General features: G+C 48.1%; 1 protein-coding gene across 1 annotated transcript in view; it reads right to left on the bottom strand.

Moving 5' to 3' along the window:
* Window positions 1–20,195, bottom strand: part of STAG3 (STAG3 cohesin complex component) — a 78,300-nt gene that overhangs the window by 51,013 nt on the left and 7,092 nt on the right. The window contains exons 4-20 of the mRNA XM_063146214.1: window positions 17,801–17,897; window positions 17,080–17,156; window positions 16,770–16,974; window positions 16,529–16,680; window positions 11,283–11,356; window positions 11,066–11,189; window positions 9,956–10,054; window positions 4,241–4,320; window positions 3,865–3,972; window positions 3,604–3,706; window positions 3,406–3,520; window positions 2,681–2,784; window positions 2,241–2,333; window positions 1,914–2,003; window positions 1,542–1,742; window positions 375–445; window positions 161–248 (exon numbers count right to left, since the gene is read on the bottom strand). Coding sequence (XP_063002284.1) covers window positions 161–248; window positions 375–445; window positions 1,542–1,742; window positions 1,914–2,003; window positions 2,241–2,333; window positions 2,681–2,784; window positions 3,406–3,520; window positions 3,604–3,706; window positions 3,865–3,972; window positions 4,241–4,320; window positions 9,956–10,054; window positions 11,066–11,189; window positions 11,283–11,356; window positions 16,529–16,680; window positions 16,770–16,974; window positions 17,080–17,156; window positions 17,801–17,897 — 1,881 coding nt within the window. The remainder of the gene's footprint in view (window positions 1–160; window positions 249–374; window positions 446–1,541; window positions 1,743–1,913; window positions 2,004–2,240; window positions 2,334–2,680; window positions 2,785–3,405; window positions 3,521–3,603; window positions 3,707–3,864; window positions 3,973–4,240; window positions 4,321–9,955; window positions 10,055–11,065; window positions 11,190–11,282; window positions 11,357–16,528; window positions 16,681–16,769; window positions 16,975–17,079; window positions 17,157–17,800; window positions 17,898–20,195) is intronic.

Here is a 20,195-nt window from a genome sequence, read left to right as displayed (position 1 = left end):
TGAGAGTAGCCACCACAGGAAGGTCAGGACATCTGGGGGACAGGGAGCAGGGCTTCTACTTTGCAACCGCAAAGCTACCCTACCTCCAAAATGGGGTAGGGAAAATGGGTGTGGTAGCAATGCAGGAAGACCACACACACAGACACACACATATACATACCTGCTTGGGAACCTCGCCTGTGTCCACCATGTGGTGCAAGAGGTGGATGCAGGGCTCAAAGAATTGCCACGCAGTCAGGTCATGAGCACTGCAGACAAAACATCATAAAGCCCAAGCAGTGCTGCTACCTCTTCCCTCAACCCAAAGAATGAAAGCAGATGGGAAATAGGGCAGGTCTGAATTCATAGGAACAGACAGGGTGCTGTGGATGTACCTGTGGAAGATGGCGATGCGCTTGAGAGTGGCGGCCACACTGTACGCATCCTCTTTCTCCAGAAACGAGGACTGAGCAGGAAGCAAGGGAGAAAAGGAACATTAGACTTTCCGTTAGGGTTTCTTCTCCTCCTCCACAGAGGGCATCCTGAGAAATGTCACTCCTTCCACTTGCTCCACAAACCCGGCCAGGTTTAAGGTTCTTGCACTAGTGTACAAAGTCCTAAACAACTTAGGACCAGGATGCCTCAGAGTGCCTTCTCCTCTATCAACCTGCCCAGTCACTAAGGTCATCCAAGGGTATGCTCCTGGTGGTTCCACATAGACCTATCATCCGATCGGGGTCCACCAGGAGAAGAGCCTTCAGCGTGGTGGCCCCCCTCCTATGGAATTCCCTGCCTCTGGAGGTCAGGCAGGTGCCGACTTTGTATTCCTTCCAGCACCTCCTGAAAACATTGTTGTTCCAGGAAGCCTTCCCTTAATGACCAGCCGTGGTGTATTTTGCACTTTGTTTGTTTTAAAATGTACTTTTAATGTGTTTTTATTCCACCGCTCCGAAATTCTGAAAGGGGAGCAGTATATAAATACTGTAAATAAATAATCAAGCTGCCCAGTATCTTTACTAACTGCAGTTTCTTAGCGGTCGTCAACTACAGTATCTGTCAGGGATGCTTTAAGGTGGATTCCTGCATTGAGCAGCTGGTTGAACTCGATGGCCTTATAGCTCCCTTCCAACTCTACGATTCCAGGATTTAGGAGCGAATTGGGCTCCTCTCCCACCATAACCACCTGAGAGAAAGGGAGACAGAAAAAGGCTGGAGGAATAGGCGATCCAGAAAAATTGTGTTGCTGGATGGGGAGGTCAAAAGGCTGCAATTATTAACAGGACTTGGAGAAAGTGGGAGGAGTAAACCAGCTCATGATGCTCTGATCCCTACATGGAGGGAGGAGAGAGCAAGAATGCACAATGCCACTTTAGCACTCAAGGGCCAGCCCCACATTCCCCAGGCATTTCCACCCTGGGGCCTTGTGCTGTCAACCCACACCAACATCCCTCCCCACCGCTTCCCGCATCGCGACACTCACTCCCAGAACAGGCAGCCATGAGGTTTGGCCACCTGCAGTTCCCTCTGAGCTCTCAAAAGATGCCCTCTACAGCACTCAGTACCTGCAGCAGCTCAGCAGCCTCATGCTGGAACTTGTCTGCCAGGTGGTCCACCAAGCGGCTCCGAGCAAAATCAGCACGGGTGTAAAAAGCAAATTCCAGACGGCAGAGCAGCTGTAGCGCCCTGGACGCTGACTCCAGCACCTCACAGCTGGTGTGCTTCTCCACCACCTCCCACAGCTGGGTCAGCAGCAGTTCTAAGTACTGGACGGCGTGGGCAGGGAGACAAGACGGCAGTGTCAGGCAGCAGACCTTGGAGTGGCAAGTCTGGATAAGCTTCCTTGGGGAAGAGCCAGCAGGCACAGCCCCACAACCCACCCTCTGGATTTGCCAGGAGAAGCAGTCAATTGAGAATGTCCAGCGTATGTCCCCTACCTTCTCCAGGCGGCCCATGCTGTAAAGGGTCAGGTCAAAGTAACGCAGAGCCTCCAGCAGAGGCACCACTTTCTCGGCATCGGCGGAGAACTGCCAGACGGGAGGACATAAAGGGGCCTTCAGTTTTCTGCCTAGCTAAGCCCGGGGACAAATGAGACACGATGCCCCTTGCGAGGGAAACCGCCTCATTTCCACCTGCTGAAGCCAAGCCTAGAACCCAGACCCAAGAGGCAAGATCACAGCAAAACCAGAACAGAATGCTTCCATCTCTCCCCTTCCTCCACCAAACGATGTCCCGCCCACCCCCGCCCTCATAACATGGTTCACCTTAGCCAGCAGCTGGGGCAGCAGTGGGATGAGGTGCTGAGTGAGTCTCAGGCGGTCCTCAGCTTGGACTTTGCGCTCTCGCGCAGAAAACACCTGACAGAGCAGAAAGAGGGGAGGGGCAGGGAAACGGGAGCAGGGCCGAGCGGATTAGAAGGGGAGGGGCTGTCACTCAGTGGTACAGCCTATGCTTTGCACACCGCTGGTCCCAGTTCAATCCCCGGCGGCAGCATCTCCAGGCAGGACTGGCAAATAATACAGCCTGAAGCCCCGGAGAGCCACTGCTGCCAGTCAGTGTAGACAATAAGGGACTTATTGTCTACACTGGACCCACGGTCTGATTCAGTGTAAGGCGACTCCCCAAGTTCCTGTGATCAAAGCGGGGACAAGAAACAAGCCCGGAACCACTCCGGCAACAACCCTCCACCACCACCCTTAGTTACCTTCTTTCCAGAAAACCTGCCAACAGGTGGATGTCCCTCTGTGGCCTGGCGCATGCTGGCCACCAAAATCATAATGAGGGTGCTCTCCTGCCGGTCACCGAAGCCTGTTGAGCAAAAGAACTGAGCAAAGCAGCAAGGATGCCCCCCACCCCGATTCACTCTGAAGTCCATCTGCTGGTCTCTGCTACCTTAGGTGGGTTGTTATTACACATTAACCACATACCTAAGTCCGTGCTACCCTTTAAAGCATTCTCTGGAAAGCCCACATCCTCTGCGGCCCACGAAGTCCCAATGCCTCACGTCTGACGGAAGCCTGCGCAGGGCCCTCCGCACGGGCGCTCCTCTCCACAACCAGGGACACATGCTGGAAGCCGCCCCGTGGAGGCAGCCAGCGCCCACCACTCCAGCTCAGTTGGCCTTCTTCCACCTGTTGCCCTTGGAGGTGGCCAAAAACAGGCTGGAAGGGAAAGATCTACTCTCTGCTGCAGGTGCGAGGGCCCAACCTGATTTATTCCCTTCAGTAACTCTACTCAGACTTTTTGCACTGGGTGGGGATGGGACCCCTCCAAATTAAGGCTTTTAAATGCAGCATTGATGGAACAAGTTAACTATGTCCAGCAACTGTGTCCCTCCCCCACACAACAGCAGAGGCTGGCCTTGAGGCTGAACAGACACAGGCACTCTGGCTGCTTCCAGTTGACCTAGACTTCTCGCTCCTCACTCACCCTCCTCCGCAAGAGGCTCCTCCAGCAGCAGCCCAGTCAGCGCCTGCCAGTCCTTCAGTAAGGCAGCCGCACAATCCCACAGACTATCTACCAGATAGGCTGCATGGTCGTGGAACTGTGGATGGAGAGCCAAGATGTGACTCCTGCCTAGGCCAGCCTCCCCCGCCAACAGCCCCGGTGAACAGACACCTGCCTCACCTCACTTTCAATGAAGAAGGCGAGAAGCAACTGGAGGAAGATTCGGGAGTCCCCGCAGTGCTCCTCAGCCTCTCCCCTAGCACACACTGCAGGCACGAGCAGCCTAGGAGCCAAGCCACCATCATTAGGAAAGCGGGAGCTGAACGGAGAACCTTGGGCCAGGGCAGGGGCCAGCCAGACACCAGGGCAGCACCGGGTCTGCCACTCTGTCGGCCACAGTGGCCTGGGGAGGAGGGAGAAGCAGGGCAGGGCTACACTCACCTCTTGTATAAGAATTCACCTGCAGAAGCAGCTAAAGGGCGGCCAGAAGCATACACAAGTGGAAAGACCCTCTCACAGTCGTCGTCTGAGAGAGCATTGCCCATGTTCCTGCACGGAGACTGGAGGTCAGCATGGCAGTGAAGAAGAGCTGCAGCTCTGCACAGAAGGCCCCGGGTTCAACCCCCAGCAGCAGCCTGTGCAGGTAGGGATGGAAAAGCCGCTGGCTCTGCCATTGCTGGCAATCAGTGCAGCCAATATGCGGAGCCAGATAGACCCACGGCCTGGCTCAGCACAAGGCCGCTCTGGCTATTGCTAGCGGGCCTGCTCCAGCCATCACCCTGTCTCTCCTCCACCCCCCGCCCCGGACAGAACTCACTGAAGGATGAGGGTAAGCAGCCGGACGGCTTCCACTGCCACCTGGGGCTCCTTGTCCAGCACCATGGACACCATCCGCTCCTGCAGGGAACAGCAGAGGCACTTGGTGTGGGGACAGCAGCACAGGCACTCACCCCCATTTACGGAACACTGAAGGCCCACGTCTGCTTGAAGACAGGAGTCTTAGACACTGGACCATGACGCTTCGGAGAACCGCCTCCTCCCACATGCATCTCCCCGGCTGTGAAGGCCAGGGGGTGACGTCCTGCTGCACCTCCCCTGTGGCCTTCCAAAGAACAATGGGCCCAGATACACAGGAGGGCCTTTCCTGCTGCTGGTCCCTTTTGGAACTGGAAAGGCAGGGAGCACATCTGCTACTAACTCCCCCCATGACACTGCCTTCGACAAAACCAAACAATTGCTCCATTTACTCTGGAGGGTCTCCTCCGAATGGCATGGCTCGCCACAGCAGAGCAATGGAAGCCCAAAGGAGATGTTACAGCCACGTTGCTGCAACCAATGTCTTCCTGCGGACATCAGTAAAAGGCAACACAATGGGACACGGTCAAGCTTAAGAGAGTTCCCCATTCCCCACAAGCGGAAGTTAATGAAGCGGGGGGCTGTCTGAGCTCAGTGACATGGCCTGTGGCCTTTCACTGGACATTGTTAGGGAGATGCGGACTGGCAGCATCCACCCACCCTTGCAACGCCTATTTTAGGCCTGACACCTTTTAAACCAGAAGTGCTGTGGTCGGAATCCGAGACCTGAGGTATGCAAAACGTGCTCTACCACTAATCCATGGGCTTGCAGTGTCCACTTCACCAGATGCAGGAAGTGCTATTATCCTCAGTTGCCAGGTCTCTGCGCACACATCAGTGTAGAGAGATAGAAAAACCACACATAGATAGATAGATTCCTGCCAACTGAGAACAAAGTAGACTCAAGCCCACAAATGTTTCTGGTATGAGACATGTCTTGGGCATTCAGGGGTAAGTTGCAACTATGGGTAGATCGCAGTTGAATAAAAATTCTTGAACAGGAATTCTCCTGACTTCTCAAAATTCTAAATGCACCCACTGGTCCAAAAAGGGTTGGGGAACCCCAGGGGTTTTAAGTTTAATTCACATATCAGTTTTCCTGTGGAAGGTTCAACAATATGTTTTTCAGTTTATCGTTTTAAAAACATCACATTTTTCTCTCAAATGGAGAGAAATCAACCCATGGGGGTTTGCTGATTCACAAAATGCTGACCATGGGGGTTGCTGATTCACAAAATGGCTGCCATGGTGGGCGTGGACAGTCACAAAACACCCATTTCGGAGACAGGGAAACTGATGAGGCTAACAGACAAATAAGATCCTGAACGCATGGCAGAGAAGTCTGAGCCCCCAAATGCAAACCCATTGCTTTGAACCCACAACTCACCCCTCCACCCTGAAACTCTCTCTGTGACCCATCACTCCTTTATCTCTGCTTCAGCATCACAAACCCCTAGACATACACATCTGCCACTTTCTCATAAGAGCCCTGATGCTGGATCAGACCAAAGGTCCATCTAGTCATTCATTCTGTTTCCTGACTCCTAGCTGAGCAGAGAAGAGGAAGCTGCCCCAGCTGGGCTAGAACATACATAAGGAAGTGAGCTCCCAGAGAGCGAGCAAACAGGAAGAGCAAACAGGAGTTTGTCAGGGGGAGTGTAGTGGAAGAGGAGACCAAGAGAAGAGGCCTAGAATAAATCCAGGGAGCTGCCTATTCAAAGTCGATGTTTGCTCACCATGTGCTCCTGAGAGCTGTGACTAAAGGGACGTGTCTTGAGAGCTGCTGCTGGGCCTGAAGGTGTGTGGCCTGATTGCTCATAGCAGCTGAGTGGGTGGCGAGTCTCATTCTGTTTCCTGACTTCTAGCTGAGCAGAGCAGAGCAGAGGAGCTGCCCCAGCTGGACTAGAAGCTTCATAAAGAAGGAGTTTGGCAGGGGGAGTTTGGCAAGGTCAAGGGGAAGGACCCTAATAAAAAAAAATGTGTTCTTGTAACACATACTCATGTAAGTAGGGGATTTTGTTGTTAACCTTCAGGGAGTACAGGACAAAGCACAGGCTATTCCAATACAATCGGAAAGGCACAAACAAAAAGTGAATAGAGACTATGTACAGAAAGGATTCTCCGGTGATGATGACCTGCAAAGTGTGTGCAATGTTTGTGTTCCTGTCTGAGTTCAACATGGTGAACATTGGCAACAAATGCAGGCTGTTTGCACTATTGGAAGAAAAAGTGAGAGTACTTGAGCAACGAGTGCCCACCCTCCAAGAAATAAGAGGTGAGGAGTTCTTGCAGCAGCAAAAAAAAGCACAGAAGGAGGAAGAGCAACAGCAAGTTGAAACAGAAGCGGGGAATGTTGAGGTGAGGAAAGCCAATGAAGAGGAAAATCCCTGGAAAAGGGTGGCAGGAGCACAAGAACTAAAAGACACTCTGCACCAGTGGAACCACTAGAGCTATGTAACCGCTTTCAGCTACTGGAAGATGAGACTAGAGAACAGCCTGCAGAGGAAGAATTACAGGGGACCCAGTGCAGCAGTGAGCAAGAGGCCAGTCAAGCAGAGGCAACAATACCAAGGCCTACAACAAGAAGAAAGTTAGAGTAATCATTGTGGGAGACTCTGTGCTGCATGGAATTGAAACTCAAGTATGTCACAAAGACCCATGGACTCGCGAGGTATGTTGTCTCCCTGGAGGACAGATTAGAGATGTGAGTGAAGGGTTGCCAGAGCTCATAAAGCCCACAGACACATATCATTTTCTTCATAGAATCATAGAATAGCAGAGTTGGAAGGGACCTACAAGGCCATCGAGTCCAACCCCCTGCTCAAGGCAGGAATCCACCCTAAAGCATCCCTGACAGATGGTTGTCCAGCTGCCTCTTGAAGGCCTCTAGGGTGGGAGAGCCCACAACCTCCCTAGGTAACTGATTCCATTGTCGTACTGCTCTAACAGTCCATCTGGAATCTGGCTTCCTTTAACTTGAGCCCGTTGTTCCGTGTCCTGCACTCTGGGAGGATCGAGAAGAGATCCTGGCCCTCCTCTGTGTGACAACCTTTTAAGTATTTGAAGAGTGCTCTCATGTCTCCCCTCAATCTTCTCTTCTCCAGGCTAAACATGCCCAGTTCTTTCAGTCTCTCTTCCCATCCATGTGGGAACAAATGATACTGCCAAGTAGAGCTAAGAAGAAATCACGTCAGACTTTGAAATTTTAGGGAAGAGACTCAAGAACTTCGGGGCCCAGATACTTTTCTCATGCATCCTCCCAGTTCTTGGAAGAGGAATAGAAAAGGAAAGAAAAAAACTCTGGGTGAACAACAGGCTACGAGGGTGATGCCAACGAGAGAGATTTGGATTCTGGGACCATGGGCTGCATTACTTGGAAGATGGACTGCTGGCAAGTGACAGGTTCCACCTCACAAAGACTGGGAAAAATGTGTTTGGCCATAGCATGAAGACCTTCATCAGGAGAGCTTTAAACTGAATCCTATGGGGGAGAGAGACATAAACTTGGAGGCATCAATGGATGAAGAGAGAACAGCTTTAATAGCGGCCCAAAATAGTAAGAACATGAGAAGTGCCATGATGGATCAGACCGAGGGTCCATCTAGTCCAGCACTCTGTTCACACAGTGGCCAACCAGCCATCAGCCAGGGACCTACAAACAGGAACATGGTGCAACAGCACCCTCCCACCCATGTTCCCCAGCAACTGGACACAGCACACAACCATCAGGGCTAGTAGCCCATGAGTCTTCATCATTTAGTTGCCCTTTTCTGCACTTTTTCCAGCTCTATAATATCCTTGTTTAGGTGTGGTGACCAGAAGTGTACACAACATTATAAGTGATATATTTAAAGAATTCTTTATTGTTGGCCTTGATATTATTAACCATGTGCTCCTCAAAATGCTTTTTTGCATCTCTTATTGTTTGCTTGCATCTCCTTTGTGCCAGCTTGTGCTCCCTTTTATTTTCCTCACTTGGGCAAACTTCCATTTTCTGAAGGAAGCCCTTTTCTACAAAAGCTTCTTTGACACTGCTTGTTAACCATGCTGGTGACCCCTTGAACTTGGTGCCACCTTTCCTAACCTGCGGAATACATTTTAGATGAGCTTATATTATTGTGCTTTTGAGGAAGCTCAATGCATTTTGCAAGGATTTAACCCTCTTGATTCCCCCTTTCAACTCTCTTTTCACCAGTTCCCTCATTTTAGAGAAGTTTCCTCTTCTGCATGATTTTGTACATATCATGTCTCCCTTTAGCCTCTTTTCCCCCCAAGCTAAACAATCTCAGCTGGTCTGCCTGCAGTCCTCCCTAACTTCTCCTACTGCCCCTGTAATCGCCTTAAAACTCCCATCCCAATCTTATGGGGCAGCAGCTTTTTCTTTAGGGTGGATTCCTGCATTTATTTATTTATTTATTACATTTTTAGCTCTCTGGGCGGTTCACAAAAATTAAAACCACAAAAAACATCCAACAGGTTAAAAACACAATTTCGAAATACAGTATAAAAAGCGCAACCAGGATAAAACCACACAGCAAAGTTGATTATAAGATTAAAATACAGAGTTAAAACAGTACAATTTAAATTTAAGTTAAAATTAAGTGTTAAAATACTGAGAATAAAAAGGTCTTCAGCTGGCGACGAAAGCAGTACAGTGTAGGCGCCAGGCGGACCTCTCTGGGGAGCTCGTTCCACAACCGGGGTGCCACAGCAGAGAAAGCCCTCCTCCTAGTAGCCACCTGCCTCACTTCCTTTGGCAGGGGCTCACGGAGAAGGGCCCCTGTAGATAATCTTAAGGTTCGGGTAGGTACATATGGGAGGAGGCGTTCCTTCAGATAACCTGGCCCCAAACCATTTAGGGCTTGAGCAGGGGGTTGGACTTGATGGCCTTGTAGGCCCCTTCCAACTCTTCTATTCTATGATTCTATTATTCTTTTGCCCCCTTTAAGCAATGGCCGGAAAGCAGCAGAGCTACAACCTCCAGCCGCCCTGCTTCTTTCCTTCCTGAAGAATGTTCTGGAGATCCAGAGACCTGCTGCCCTAACTCTGCTGCTTTTCAGCCATCCAAGGTTTGTTTTGGTTTTTTAATTCCCCCCAAACTTGAGAGGGGCAGAGGGCCTGGGCCACACTAAAGAAGTTGTCCAAGATAGCATGACACCCATAGGCACTGCCAGACCCAGAGCCAATATAAAAATGTCAAACAAATGAAGTTGATATAGTACATGCTCATCTGATAACATCTGCAGTCCATAAAATAAACACACATTAAAAAAAAACACATTCAACTTAGTTTGGGTAACTCTCAATAAGACATCCCAAGATGGTGAAACTGTCTGAGCCTTCTCGCCTAGAGTTATAACTTTTGAAAGGCATGGGAACTAGGCTGTGAAGGGAAGAGATCGTTTTCTTGGACCTGACAAGCCCACCTAATTCATGGAAGGGCATCCTCTGCTCTTGTATCTTATTCAGCCAGCTGGCTGCTGTGCAATGGCTGCAATGGACGAGTGTCGCCATCTCATGGCCCACACTGTGTGAATACCGTGGATGGTCTCAATGAACATGATTCAACCAGACCTTCTCTCCTGCAGCCGTGCTCTTGCTACATTTACTTGGGAGTGAGACGGGTCAGAGGCAATAACTCCAACCAGCAATTCTGGGGAGCAATGGGGTCCCTTACCTTAAAGCGGCTGGTGAAGAGCTCCATTCGGGCTGCCCTCTCCTGGCTTCGATACAGCCCTTGCAGCGTGAGCAGGCACTTGAGGCGGACCTCTCCCTGCTGCAGGACAGACGGGGGCATGTAGTAGAGAAGCAACTTCCAGGCAGGTATCTCTTCACCACACCAGAATGCCTTAATCACATGGGAACAGCATGGCCAGAGCTGGAAATTTCTACCTCCACATGCTCTCCCATGCAATATTTATACCAAACGGTCTGAGCAGATGACCTAAACTACTGTGACAGACAACAGACAGGCATGTTTGAATCACAAGACAGTTGTTTCTGCATCCAATATGACCATGGATTATTACTGTCTATAGGCTAAATCTGTAATCTTGCTGCTTAAATTGATTTAAATGGGTTTTAAGCAGCTTTAAAAGCAAAGGACTGCAAATCAGCTGTCCTAATGTCAGCCTAAAATCTTCATCTGATGAACAAGTTGTAAAGTTCTTTCCTCCAAACTGGCTTTTTATTCACTCTTAACTGCCTTTGAGTTAAGAATCTCCTGGGATCAAATCTCATCTCAGCCATGAGCTCATTTAGACAAGCCTCTCCTTTGATAACCCTCCCACCAATCTGTAAAACAGGGATAGTACTGACTTATCTTGCAGGGCATTACCAAGGCAATGCTTCTGAAACACTCTGGAGGCGGCTCACTCATCACTGAACATGCAGACTTTGTTAACAGTCCCCTCTACTGTCAGAACTAAGCTACTTTGCACCACTGCTACCCTGAGCCTGCAAAATGGCTTGGCTGCCGCAGCACACAAAACAAGAAGAAGCGACTGCTGCGAGTCCACTTCGTTGCAACTCTTAGAATCATCCCTTACTATATCCACCTACTGCTTTGGAGAGAGCCTCTATCCTCTATGAAATAACCTTGCCACAATGAACAATTACTTATGGCAGCAGTCCATGGATCAGCAGAAAGCCATGGTCAAGGTTGTGTAAACAAGGGTGAGAGGATGTCATGTACAGGAATCCTTGTATGTCTACCAGTGTTCTCCTGTGAGCAGAAAAGTTCCTCTTCTTGATGTGGAGTAATACCCACCATGTCCATACTACCCACCTTATCATGCAGTGTCCACCCAATGTATTTGAGATAGCCATCAGTCAGGAAGGAGGCGCTGTAATGCTGTATCCATTGGCCCATCTCTTCAATGCAAATGGCACGTATCTCAGGTAGAAGGTCCCTTGAGAAGCAAGTAATGGGGAGGCATTAAGACAGACAGCATGACTCCCTGGCTCAGCCTGCTCTATCCGCACTTGTTCTCATGCCAACTCACCGATAACGATGAACAAAGACTCCCTTGAAGATAGCGTTCATCAAATTCTCAAGCTCTTCTTGCTTCTCCTGGAACTGGAAACACGCAAAGCAAGATTTAAGAGTTTTAAGGCCCCCACCAAGTATTTTACGAAATGAAGATTTCTGAGAGACCACAAGTTCATACTCTGGGCGGTTTTGTGAACCTCCCAGAGAGCTCCGGCTATTGGGCGGTATAGAAATGTAATAAATAAATAAATAAATAAATAAATGCAAGTTTACCGTAAGTCGAAGACTCTAAGATGCAAACTTCTAAGATAGAAAAGCTAGGTCTAAGAGTGTCAGGGTTAGATTTTTATTGTCCATATTTTTGAAGCAACCAGAGCTGAAGCAATTCTTAAGAAGATTGCATCAGACTAGTCATTGCATCAGCCAGTGTCTTATTTATTTATTTATTTATTTATTACATTTTTATACCGCCCAATAGCCGAAGCTCTCTGGGCGGTTCACAAAAATTAAAACCACAGTAAAACACCCAACAGTTTAAAACACAATTACGAAATACAGTATAAAAAGCGCAACCAGGATAAAACCACACAGCAAAGTTGATATAGGATTAAAATACAAAGATTAATTGGCAGCTGTGATGTAATATGATTGACTCGTGATCTGCAATATCTGTATTTAAAGAGTGTCTGTACAGTATATATTTCTCTCCTATGTGATATATTTCTAAACGTGTTACGTTTCATGAATATAATCTTGTATGTCATGATCCTAAAACTATCTACCTCAAAGTAAAATTATACTCGTGTTTGCTAAACTTGCTGCTGTGTTTTATTCGATTCTATAGAGCATTATTGGATGAGTTTCAGTTATTGAGGCCCGAGGATATGGACAAGGTGCTTGGCCAAGTCCGGTCGACCACCTGTGTGCTTGACCCTTGCCCCTCGTGGCTCATTACATCAAATAAGGAGGGGATCGCCGGCTGGGTCCAGGAGGTTGTAAATGCCTCCTTGAGAGAGGGAGTGGTGCCGGCCTCTTTAAAAGAGGCAGTTATTAGACCACCCTGAAAAAGCCAAACCTGGACCGGGAAGATGTTAAAAACTATAGGCTGGTGGCTAATATCCCTTTCCTGGGCAAGGTGCTTGAGCGGGTAGTTGCAGGACAATTCCAGGCACTCTTGAATGAAACGGATTATCTAGATCCATTTCAATCGGGTTTCAGGCCTGGTTTTGGAACGGAAACTGCCTTGGTCGCCCTGTGGAATGACCTCTACCAGGAGAGAAACAGGGGGAGTGCAACCCTGTTGGTTCTCCTGGATCTCTCAGTGGCTTTCGATACCATCGACCATGGTATCCTTCTGGATAGGTTGTCTGAGCTGGGAGTTGGAGGTACTGTGTTGCAGTGGTTCCGCTCCTACTTGGATGGCCGATTCCAGAAGGTGGTGCTGGGGGATTATTGCTCTGTGCCATGGCACCTAAGCCATGGGGTTCCACAGGGCTCTATTTTATCTCCTATGCTGTTTAACATATACATGAAGCTGTTGGGGGAGGTTATCCAGAGAGGTGGACTGAGGTGTCATCAATATGCAGATGGTACTCAGCTCTAGCTTTCCTTTTCATCAAACCCAGGTGAGGCAGTGGCTATTCTGAACCAGTGCAGTAATGGACTGGATGAGGGCTAATAAACTGAGACGGAGGTACTGTTAGTGGGTGATTCATCTGTCCTGCGAGGTGATGTTTGCCCTGTCCTGGACGGGGTTGCACTCTCCCTAAAGGATCGGGTCCGTAGTTTGGGGGTGCTCATGGATCCAGAACTGTCACTTGAGGCACAGGTGAACTCAGTGGTGAAGAGCACCTTTTATCGGCTTAGATTGATATACCAACTACGTCCTTATCTGGACAGAGATAGTATAGCTACAGTTATCCATGCTCTGATAACCACTCGTTTAGATTACTGCAACGTGTTATACGTGGGGCTGCCCATTTCAGAAACGTCAATTGGTACAAAACAGGGCAGGGACTGGCCAGCGAGACCACATTACACCAGTCCTTTTACAACTTCATAGAATCATAGAATAGCAGAGTTGGAAGGGACCTACAAGGCCATCGAGTCCAAACCCCTGCTCAAGGCAGGAATCCACCCTAAAGCATCCCTGACAGATGCTTGTCCAGCTGCCTCTTGAAGGCCTCTTGGGTGGGAGAGCCCACAACCTCCCTAGGGAACTGGTTCCATTGTCGTACTGCTCTAACAGTCAGGAAGTTTTCCTGATGTCCAGCTGGAATCTGGCTTCCTTTAACTTCAGCCCGTTATTCCGTATCCTGCACTCTGGGAGGATCGAGAAGAGATCCTGGCCCTCCTCTGTGTGACAACCTTTTAAGTATTTGAAGAGTGCTATCATGTCTCCCCTCAATCTTCTCTTCTCCAGGGTAACCATACCCAGTTTGTTCAGTCTCTCTTCATAGGGCTTTGATTCCAGACCCCTGATCATCCTGGTTGCCCTCCTCTGAACACGCTCCAGCTTGTCTGCGTCCTTCTTGAATTGTGGAGCCCAGAACTGGATGCAATACTCTAGATGAGGCCTAACCAGGGCCGAATAGAGAGGAACCAGTACCTCATGTGATTTGGAAGCTATGTTTCTATTAATGCAGCCCAAAATAGCATTTGCCTTTCTTGCAGCCATATTGCACTGTTGGCTTATATTCAGCTTGTGATCTACAACAATTCCAAGATCCTCCCAGAGTGCAGGACACAGAATAATGGGCTCAAGTTACAGGAAGCCAGGTGGACATCATGAAAAATTCCTGACTGTTAGAGCAGTACAATGGAACCAATTACCTAGGGAGGTTGTGGGATCTCGCACACTAGAGACCTTCAAGAGGCAGCTGGACAACCATCTGTCAGGTATGCTTTAGGGTGGATTCCTGCAATGAGCAGGGGGGTTGGACTCGATGGCCTTATAGGCCCCTTCCAACTCTACTATTCTATGATTCTCCATTTTATCCTCACAACTACCCTGTGAGGTATGTTGGGCTGAAAGTCTGTGACTGGCCCAAAGTCCCCCAAGTGAGCTTCCATGGCTTAGTGGGGACTAGTACCCGGATCTCACGACTCCCAGTCCAACATTCTAGCCACAGACTCAAAGGGTAAGGAGAGACATGATAGGGGTGTAGAAAATTATGCATAGGGTGAAGGATGTGGATAGAGAGACATTTTTCTCCCTTTCCCATAATACTAGAACCCAACAGTGTCATCCCATGAAGCAGCTTGGTGAGAGATTCAGGACCAGTTCAAAGGAGCAGGGGGTTGGACTCGATGGCCTTGTAGGCCCCTTCCAACTCTGCTATTCTATGAAGTACTTCTCCACACAGCACATAGTTAAACTGTGGAATTCACTACCACAAGATTTGGATACCTTTAAAAGGAGGCTGGATAAATTCTTCCAGTAGGCTAGCCACAGCTACTAGTCCTGATGGCTAAGTGCAACTCCAGTATCAGAGGCAGTAAGCCTATATACACCAGTTGTTGGGGAACATGGGTGGGAGGGTGGAGTCGCACCATGTCGTGCTTTGTGGGTTCCTGGTTGACAGCTGGTTGGCCACTGTGTGAACAGGGTTCTGGACTAGATGGTCTGATCCAGCATGGCTCTTATGTTCTTATGAGGCCTCTTCCCATACAAGGTCAAGGGACTGCAATGGCTGACATGGCCCTGCCTGAAGAACAAGTGGTGTCACCTATCTCTGGAAACTCTCCTCCACTGAGGAAGATCCACAGTCTGTATGGGTTACTGTGCGAACAGGCTGGTAAGATTCGACAGCCATCCTTGGCATATTCTGCCATGATCACTAGAAGCCAACATGGATTTGTCAAGAACAAGTCCTGTCAGATTAATTTGATATCATTTTTTGAATGGGTAACCTCCCTTGTGGACTATGGGAATGCTGTGGACATCATATATCTTGACTTCAGCAAAGCTTTTGACAAAGTACCACATGACATTCTGATTAACAAACTAGCTAAAAGTGGGCTAGATGGAACAACTATTAGGTGGATTCACAGTTGGCTACAGAATTGGACTCAAAGAGTACTTATCAGTGGAACTTTCTCAAACTGGGGAGAGGCAACGAGTGGGGTGCTGCAGGGCTCAGTCCTGGGCCCAGTGCTCTTCAACATTTTTATTAATGATTTGGATTAGGAGGTGCAGGGAACGCTTATCAAATTTGCAGATGACACAAAATTGGGTGGGATAGCTAATATCCTGGAAGACAGAAACAAACTTCAAAGAGATCTTGATAGGCTGGAGTGCTGGGCTGAAAACAACTGAATGAAATTTAATAGGGATAAATGCCAAGTTCTACATTTAGGAAATAGAAACCAAAGGCACAGTTACAAGATGGGGGACACTTGGCTCAGCAATACTACAAACAAGAAGGATCTTGGAATTGTTGTAGATTGCAAGCTGAATATGAGCCAACAGTGTGATAGGCAGTGTGATAGAAAGGCAAATGCTATTTTGAGCTGCATTAATAGATGTATATCTTCCAAATCACGTAAGGTACTGGTTCCTTTCTATTCGGCCCTGGTTAGGCCTCATCTAGAGTATTGCATCCAGTTCTGAGCTCCACAATTCAAGAAGAACGCAGACAAGCTGGAGCGTGTTCAGAGGAGGGCAACCAGGATGATGAGGGTTCTGGAAACAAAGCCCTATGAAGAGAGACTGAAAGAACTGGGCATGTTTAGCCTGGAGAAGAGAAGATGGAGGGGAGACATGAGAGCACTCTTCAAATACTTAAAAGGTTGTCACACAGAGGAGGGCCAGGATCTCTTCTCGATCTTCCCAGAGTGCAGGACACGGAATAACAAGCTCATGTTAAAGGAAGCCAGATTCCAGCTGGACGTCAGGAAAAACTTCCTGTTAGAGCAGTACGACAATCGAATCAGTTACCTAGGGAGGTTGTGGGCTCTCCCACACTAGAGGCCTTCAAGAGGCAGCTGGACAACCATCTGTCAGGGATGCTTTAGGGTGGATTCCTGCCTTGAGCAGGGGGTTGGACTCGATGGCCTTGTAGGCCCCTTCCAACTCTGCTATTCTATGATTCTATGATTGACTTTCTCCAACACCCTTCTCTGTTTACAACTTCCCAGAAACATCTGCGTGGGCACTTCAGGGGACAAAGTGAGGAACGAGATGGATCCTGGCCCAGTCCAGTGGGGTTGTTCTCATCTGCCAAGACCCGTTTTGGTTGCAACTCTGCCCCCGTTCACCTCCTTGCGTTGCTCCAGCAGCCCCTCCAGCTTCTCTGGGGCCCGGCGGCTCGGTCCCTTGGCCCACTCAGATTCATACTGCCGCTGACTGTTGTCTTTCTGCAAACTGACACTCAGAGCCACACGCACCAAGCCCGTCATCAGCTTCATGGCTAGAGAGGAAGACAAGGTCACAGCGTGGGCATTCCCAAATCTCTTTGGAAGAGCCACATCTGTCTCGCCAGTCCCACTACTCTCCTACCTGAGAGAGTGCTGGTGTGGCGGAAGGCACGCACTTGAGAGTCGGACATGCCAGTCAGCAGGGCAACAAGACTGTCCATCAAGTATTCATCATAGATCACGCCATGCTGGGTGCGATGCACAAGAACTGCCATCAGCTCACAGAATCCCACCCGGAACCGACGCCAAGCCTGAGTGTTCAGTGACAGTGGATAGTCTGCCGAGTCCTGGAGGGGGAGATTCAACCAAGCCCACCATGTTGTCTCTACCGTTCTCACTCTAAGACAGAACAAAGGCCTCCCAAGGACCCAGCCCCTTCCCTCGGCTGTCACCTCATCAAAGGATTCTGTCAGCTGCTGAATGATCTCTGAGTTCTGGAGGCCTCTGAGCATCTCCAGGGTCACTACACCTGCCAGAGGGAGAAAAGTGAGTAGTCCATCCTCCCACAATGCAACAAAGATCTTAATCCAGACCTAGAGCCAGAAGCTACTTGGCATAAGGAGGAAACTGCCTCCAAAGTTGGGCAACTAAAATGATCAACGGGCTGGAGCCTCTTCCAATGAGGGAAGATTACAACAGCTGGGATTCTTTAGCTTGGAGAAAAAGGCAAAGAAGGGTCATAATGCTAGAACCCAAAGGGGTCATTCCCATGAAACTGATTGGTGGGAGATTCAGGACAGATCAAAGGAGGGACTTCTTCACACTGCCCATAGTTAAACTGTGGGGTTCGCTGTTGTGGGACATAGTGATGGCCACCAATTTGGATAACTTTAAAAGGGGTTAGAGAAATTCCTGGAAAATAAGGCTACCAATGGCTACTAGTCCTGATGACTCTATGTTACCTCCAGGATCAGAGACAGTATGATGCCTATGTACACCAGCTGCTGGGGAACATGAGTGGTGGGTGAGTGGGTGTGCTGTTGCACACATGTCTTACTTATGGGTTTCTGTGTGCATCTGGTGTGATTCAGCATTAGTGTTCTTATGTAGAAGACAAAACCTAGGAGGTGGCTGAAACATAGGAAGGCTGTCGTGACAGAACATACCACTCACCTTTGCAGCCACAGGAGTGTACAAGGAAGTTAAACAGCTCCAGGAAACCAGACTCCCTGTCTTCCATATAGCTCTCAAGCCAATCATCAACTACAGACTGTAGCAATTGAGAGAGAAAGGATGAGAAGATTGTGACACATACATACAGGGAGGCAAGAGAGAATAATGACGTCCCAAAAGCACAAACAAGTTTTTATGTCTCACCTGGAAATGTAATTCTGCCCTTGTTTCCCAATGGGTAGTATCCAATGTTAGTCCTGCTTGGAGTTGACCAATTAAAATGAATAGGAATTAAGTTAGTTATAACAAAAGTCTCATTCATTTCAATGGGTCTACTCTACATAGGACACGATTCAACACATCCCCTACATATCTCATTAACTTTCCCCCAACAATTCTCTCATATGCTGAGGCCGCCTGGCGCCAGCATGGCCATCTTTTCTGTTGCCGGCTAAGACTACCCTCGACTCCCAGGCATTTAATGGCATGTGATGGGGCATTAATGTCAGCTGTCTTGAACAGGTCTGTTATTGAAATTGACTAAAACTGCTTTTAGCGATTTAAATTTTGTATGCTGAATTATTATTAATTATTATTATTATTAATATTATTATTATCCACCTTTGTCCCAATACTGGAATTCAAGGTGGCTTTACAAATTAAAACAAGTACAGTTAAAATAGATAAATACACAATTTAAATCATTATTAAACATACAATATTAAAACACTGAAAACATTTAAAATATATTTTTAAAAAGAATTCCAATATATAAATAGAGATGTGAAGGCCTGGAGGGGGGGGAACAGAAAAATTGGGGGGAATGGGTTTTTTCCACTTTTTCCGAAGCTTCTTTTCATTTTTTTCCAAAAAATTGGAAAAAATGACCAAAAAACAGATTATGGGATGTTTTATTTTAGCATGATGAATAAAATGTTTAAGACAAGGTGTTCAGATATTTACTTCTCCAAATGATTTCTAAAAACTGTACAGTATCAGATTATGTGAACAAGAGGTGAACAAGAGGCAGAAGGTAGGTCAACCAAGAAGAAGAGAAGAGTAGTCGTTGTGGGAGACTCCCTGCTGCGTGGGATTGAAATCAAAGTATGTCGTGAAGACCCGTGGACTCGCCAGGTGTGCTGTCTCCCTGGAGCACAGATTAGAGATGTGACTGAAGGGTTACCAAAGCTCATAAAGCCCACGGACACATACCCCTTTCTTCTCATCCATTTGGGAACAAATGATGTTGCCAAGCAGAGCTACAAAGAAATCACTTCAGACTTTGAAGCTCTGGGAAGGCAACTGAAGAACTTTGGGGCCCAGGTAGTTTTCTCATCCATCCTCCCGGTTCTTGGAAGAGGATTGGAAAGGGAAAGAAAAATACTCCGGATGAACGACTGGCTACAAAGGTGGTGCCGATGTGAGAGTTTTGGATTCTGGGACGACAGGCTACACTACTTGGAACATGGACTGCTGGCAAGGGATAGGTTGCACCTCACAAGGGCTGGAAAGAATGTGTTCGACCACAGCATGAAGAACTTGATCAGGAGGGCTTTAAACCGAATCTTACTGGGGCGGGAGACGTAAACTTCGAGGCAACAATGGATGAAGGCCAATGCACAACAGTACAGAGAACAGCTCCAATAGTGCCCCAAAATAGTGTCTGCAACAAGGTAGGAACAAAGCCAGACTATAAAACACATGGTCTTCGATGTCTATATACTAATGCCCAGAGTACGGGAAACAAACAGAACGAACTTGAACTCTTATTACATGAAGGCAAATACGACTTGATAGGTATAACTGAAACTAGGTGGGATGACTCCCATGACTGGAATATAGCAATTGAAGGATATAACTTGTTCAAAAAGAACAGAAGAAATAGAAAGGGAGGCGGAGTTGCACTATATGTTAAAAATACCTATCCCTGCACAGAAATACAGGTGGATCAGACTGGGAGCCCCATCGAGAGCATCTGGATTAAAATAAATGGGGCAAGGAATAAAAAGAACATGATAATCGGAGTCTACTACCGACCACCCAATCAAGGAGAAGATGAGGACGAAACTTTTGAGAAACAAATTGCCAGTGTTTCAAGGAAGTGTGATGTAGTAGTGATAGGGACTTCAATTACCCTGATATCTGTTGGGAGACAAATACTGCCAAAAGCGGCCCTTCCAAGAAATTCCTGACATGTGTAGGTGATAACTTCCTCCTACAGAAAGTGGAGGAAGGAACTAGAGGATCGGCAATCCTTGACTTGATACTGACCAATAGGGATGACTTAGTGGATAAAGTGGCAGTTACGGGAACTCTGGGGGAAAGTGACCACGTCATACTTGAATTCTTGATTATGAAGGAGACAAAAGTCGAGCGTAGCCATACACGTACTCTG

Source organism: Elgaria multicarinata, chromosome 1, assembly GCF_023053635.1.
Source record: "Elgaria multicarinata webbii isolate HBS135686 ecotype San Diego chromosome 1, rElgMul1.1.pri, whole genome shotgun sequence".
NCBI classification, from domain to species: Eukaryota; Metazoa; Chordata; class Lepidosauria; order Squamata; family Anguidae; genus Elgaria; species Elgaria multicarinata.
The sequence above is the reverse complement of the archived record's forward strand: the minus strand, read 5'-3'. Positions and strand labels throughout refer to the sequence as shown.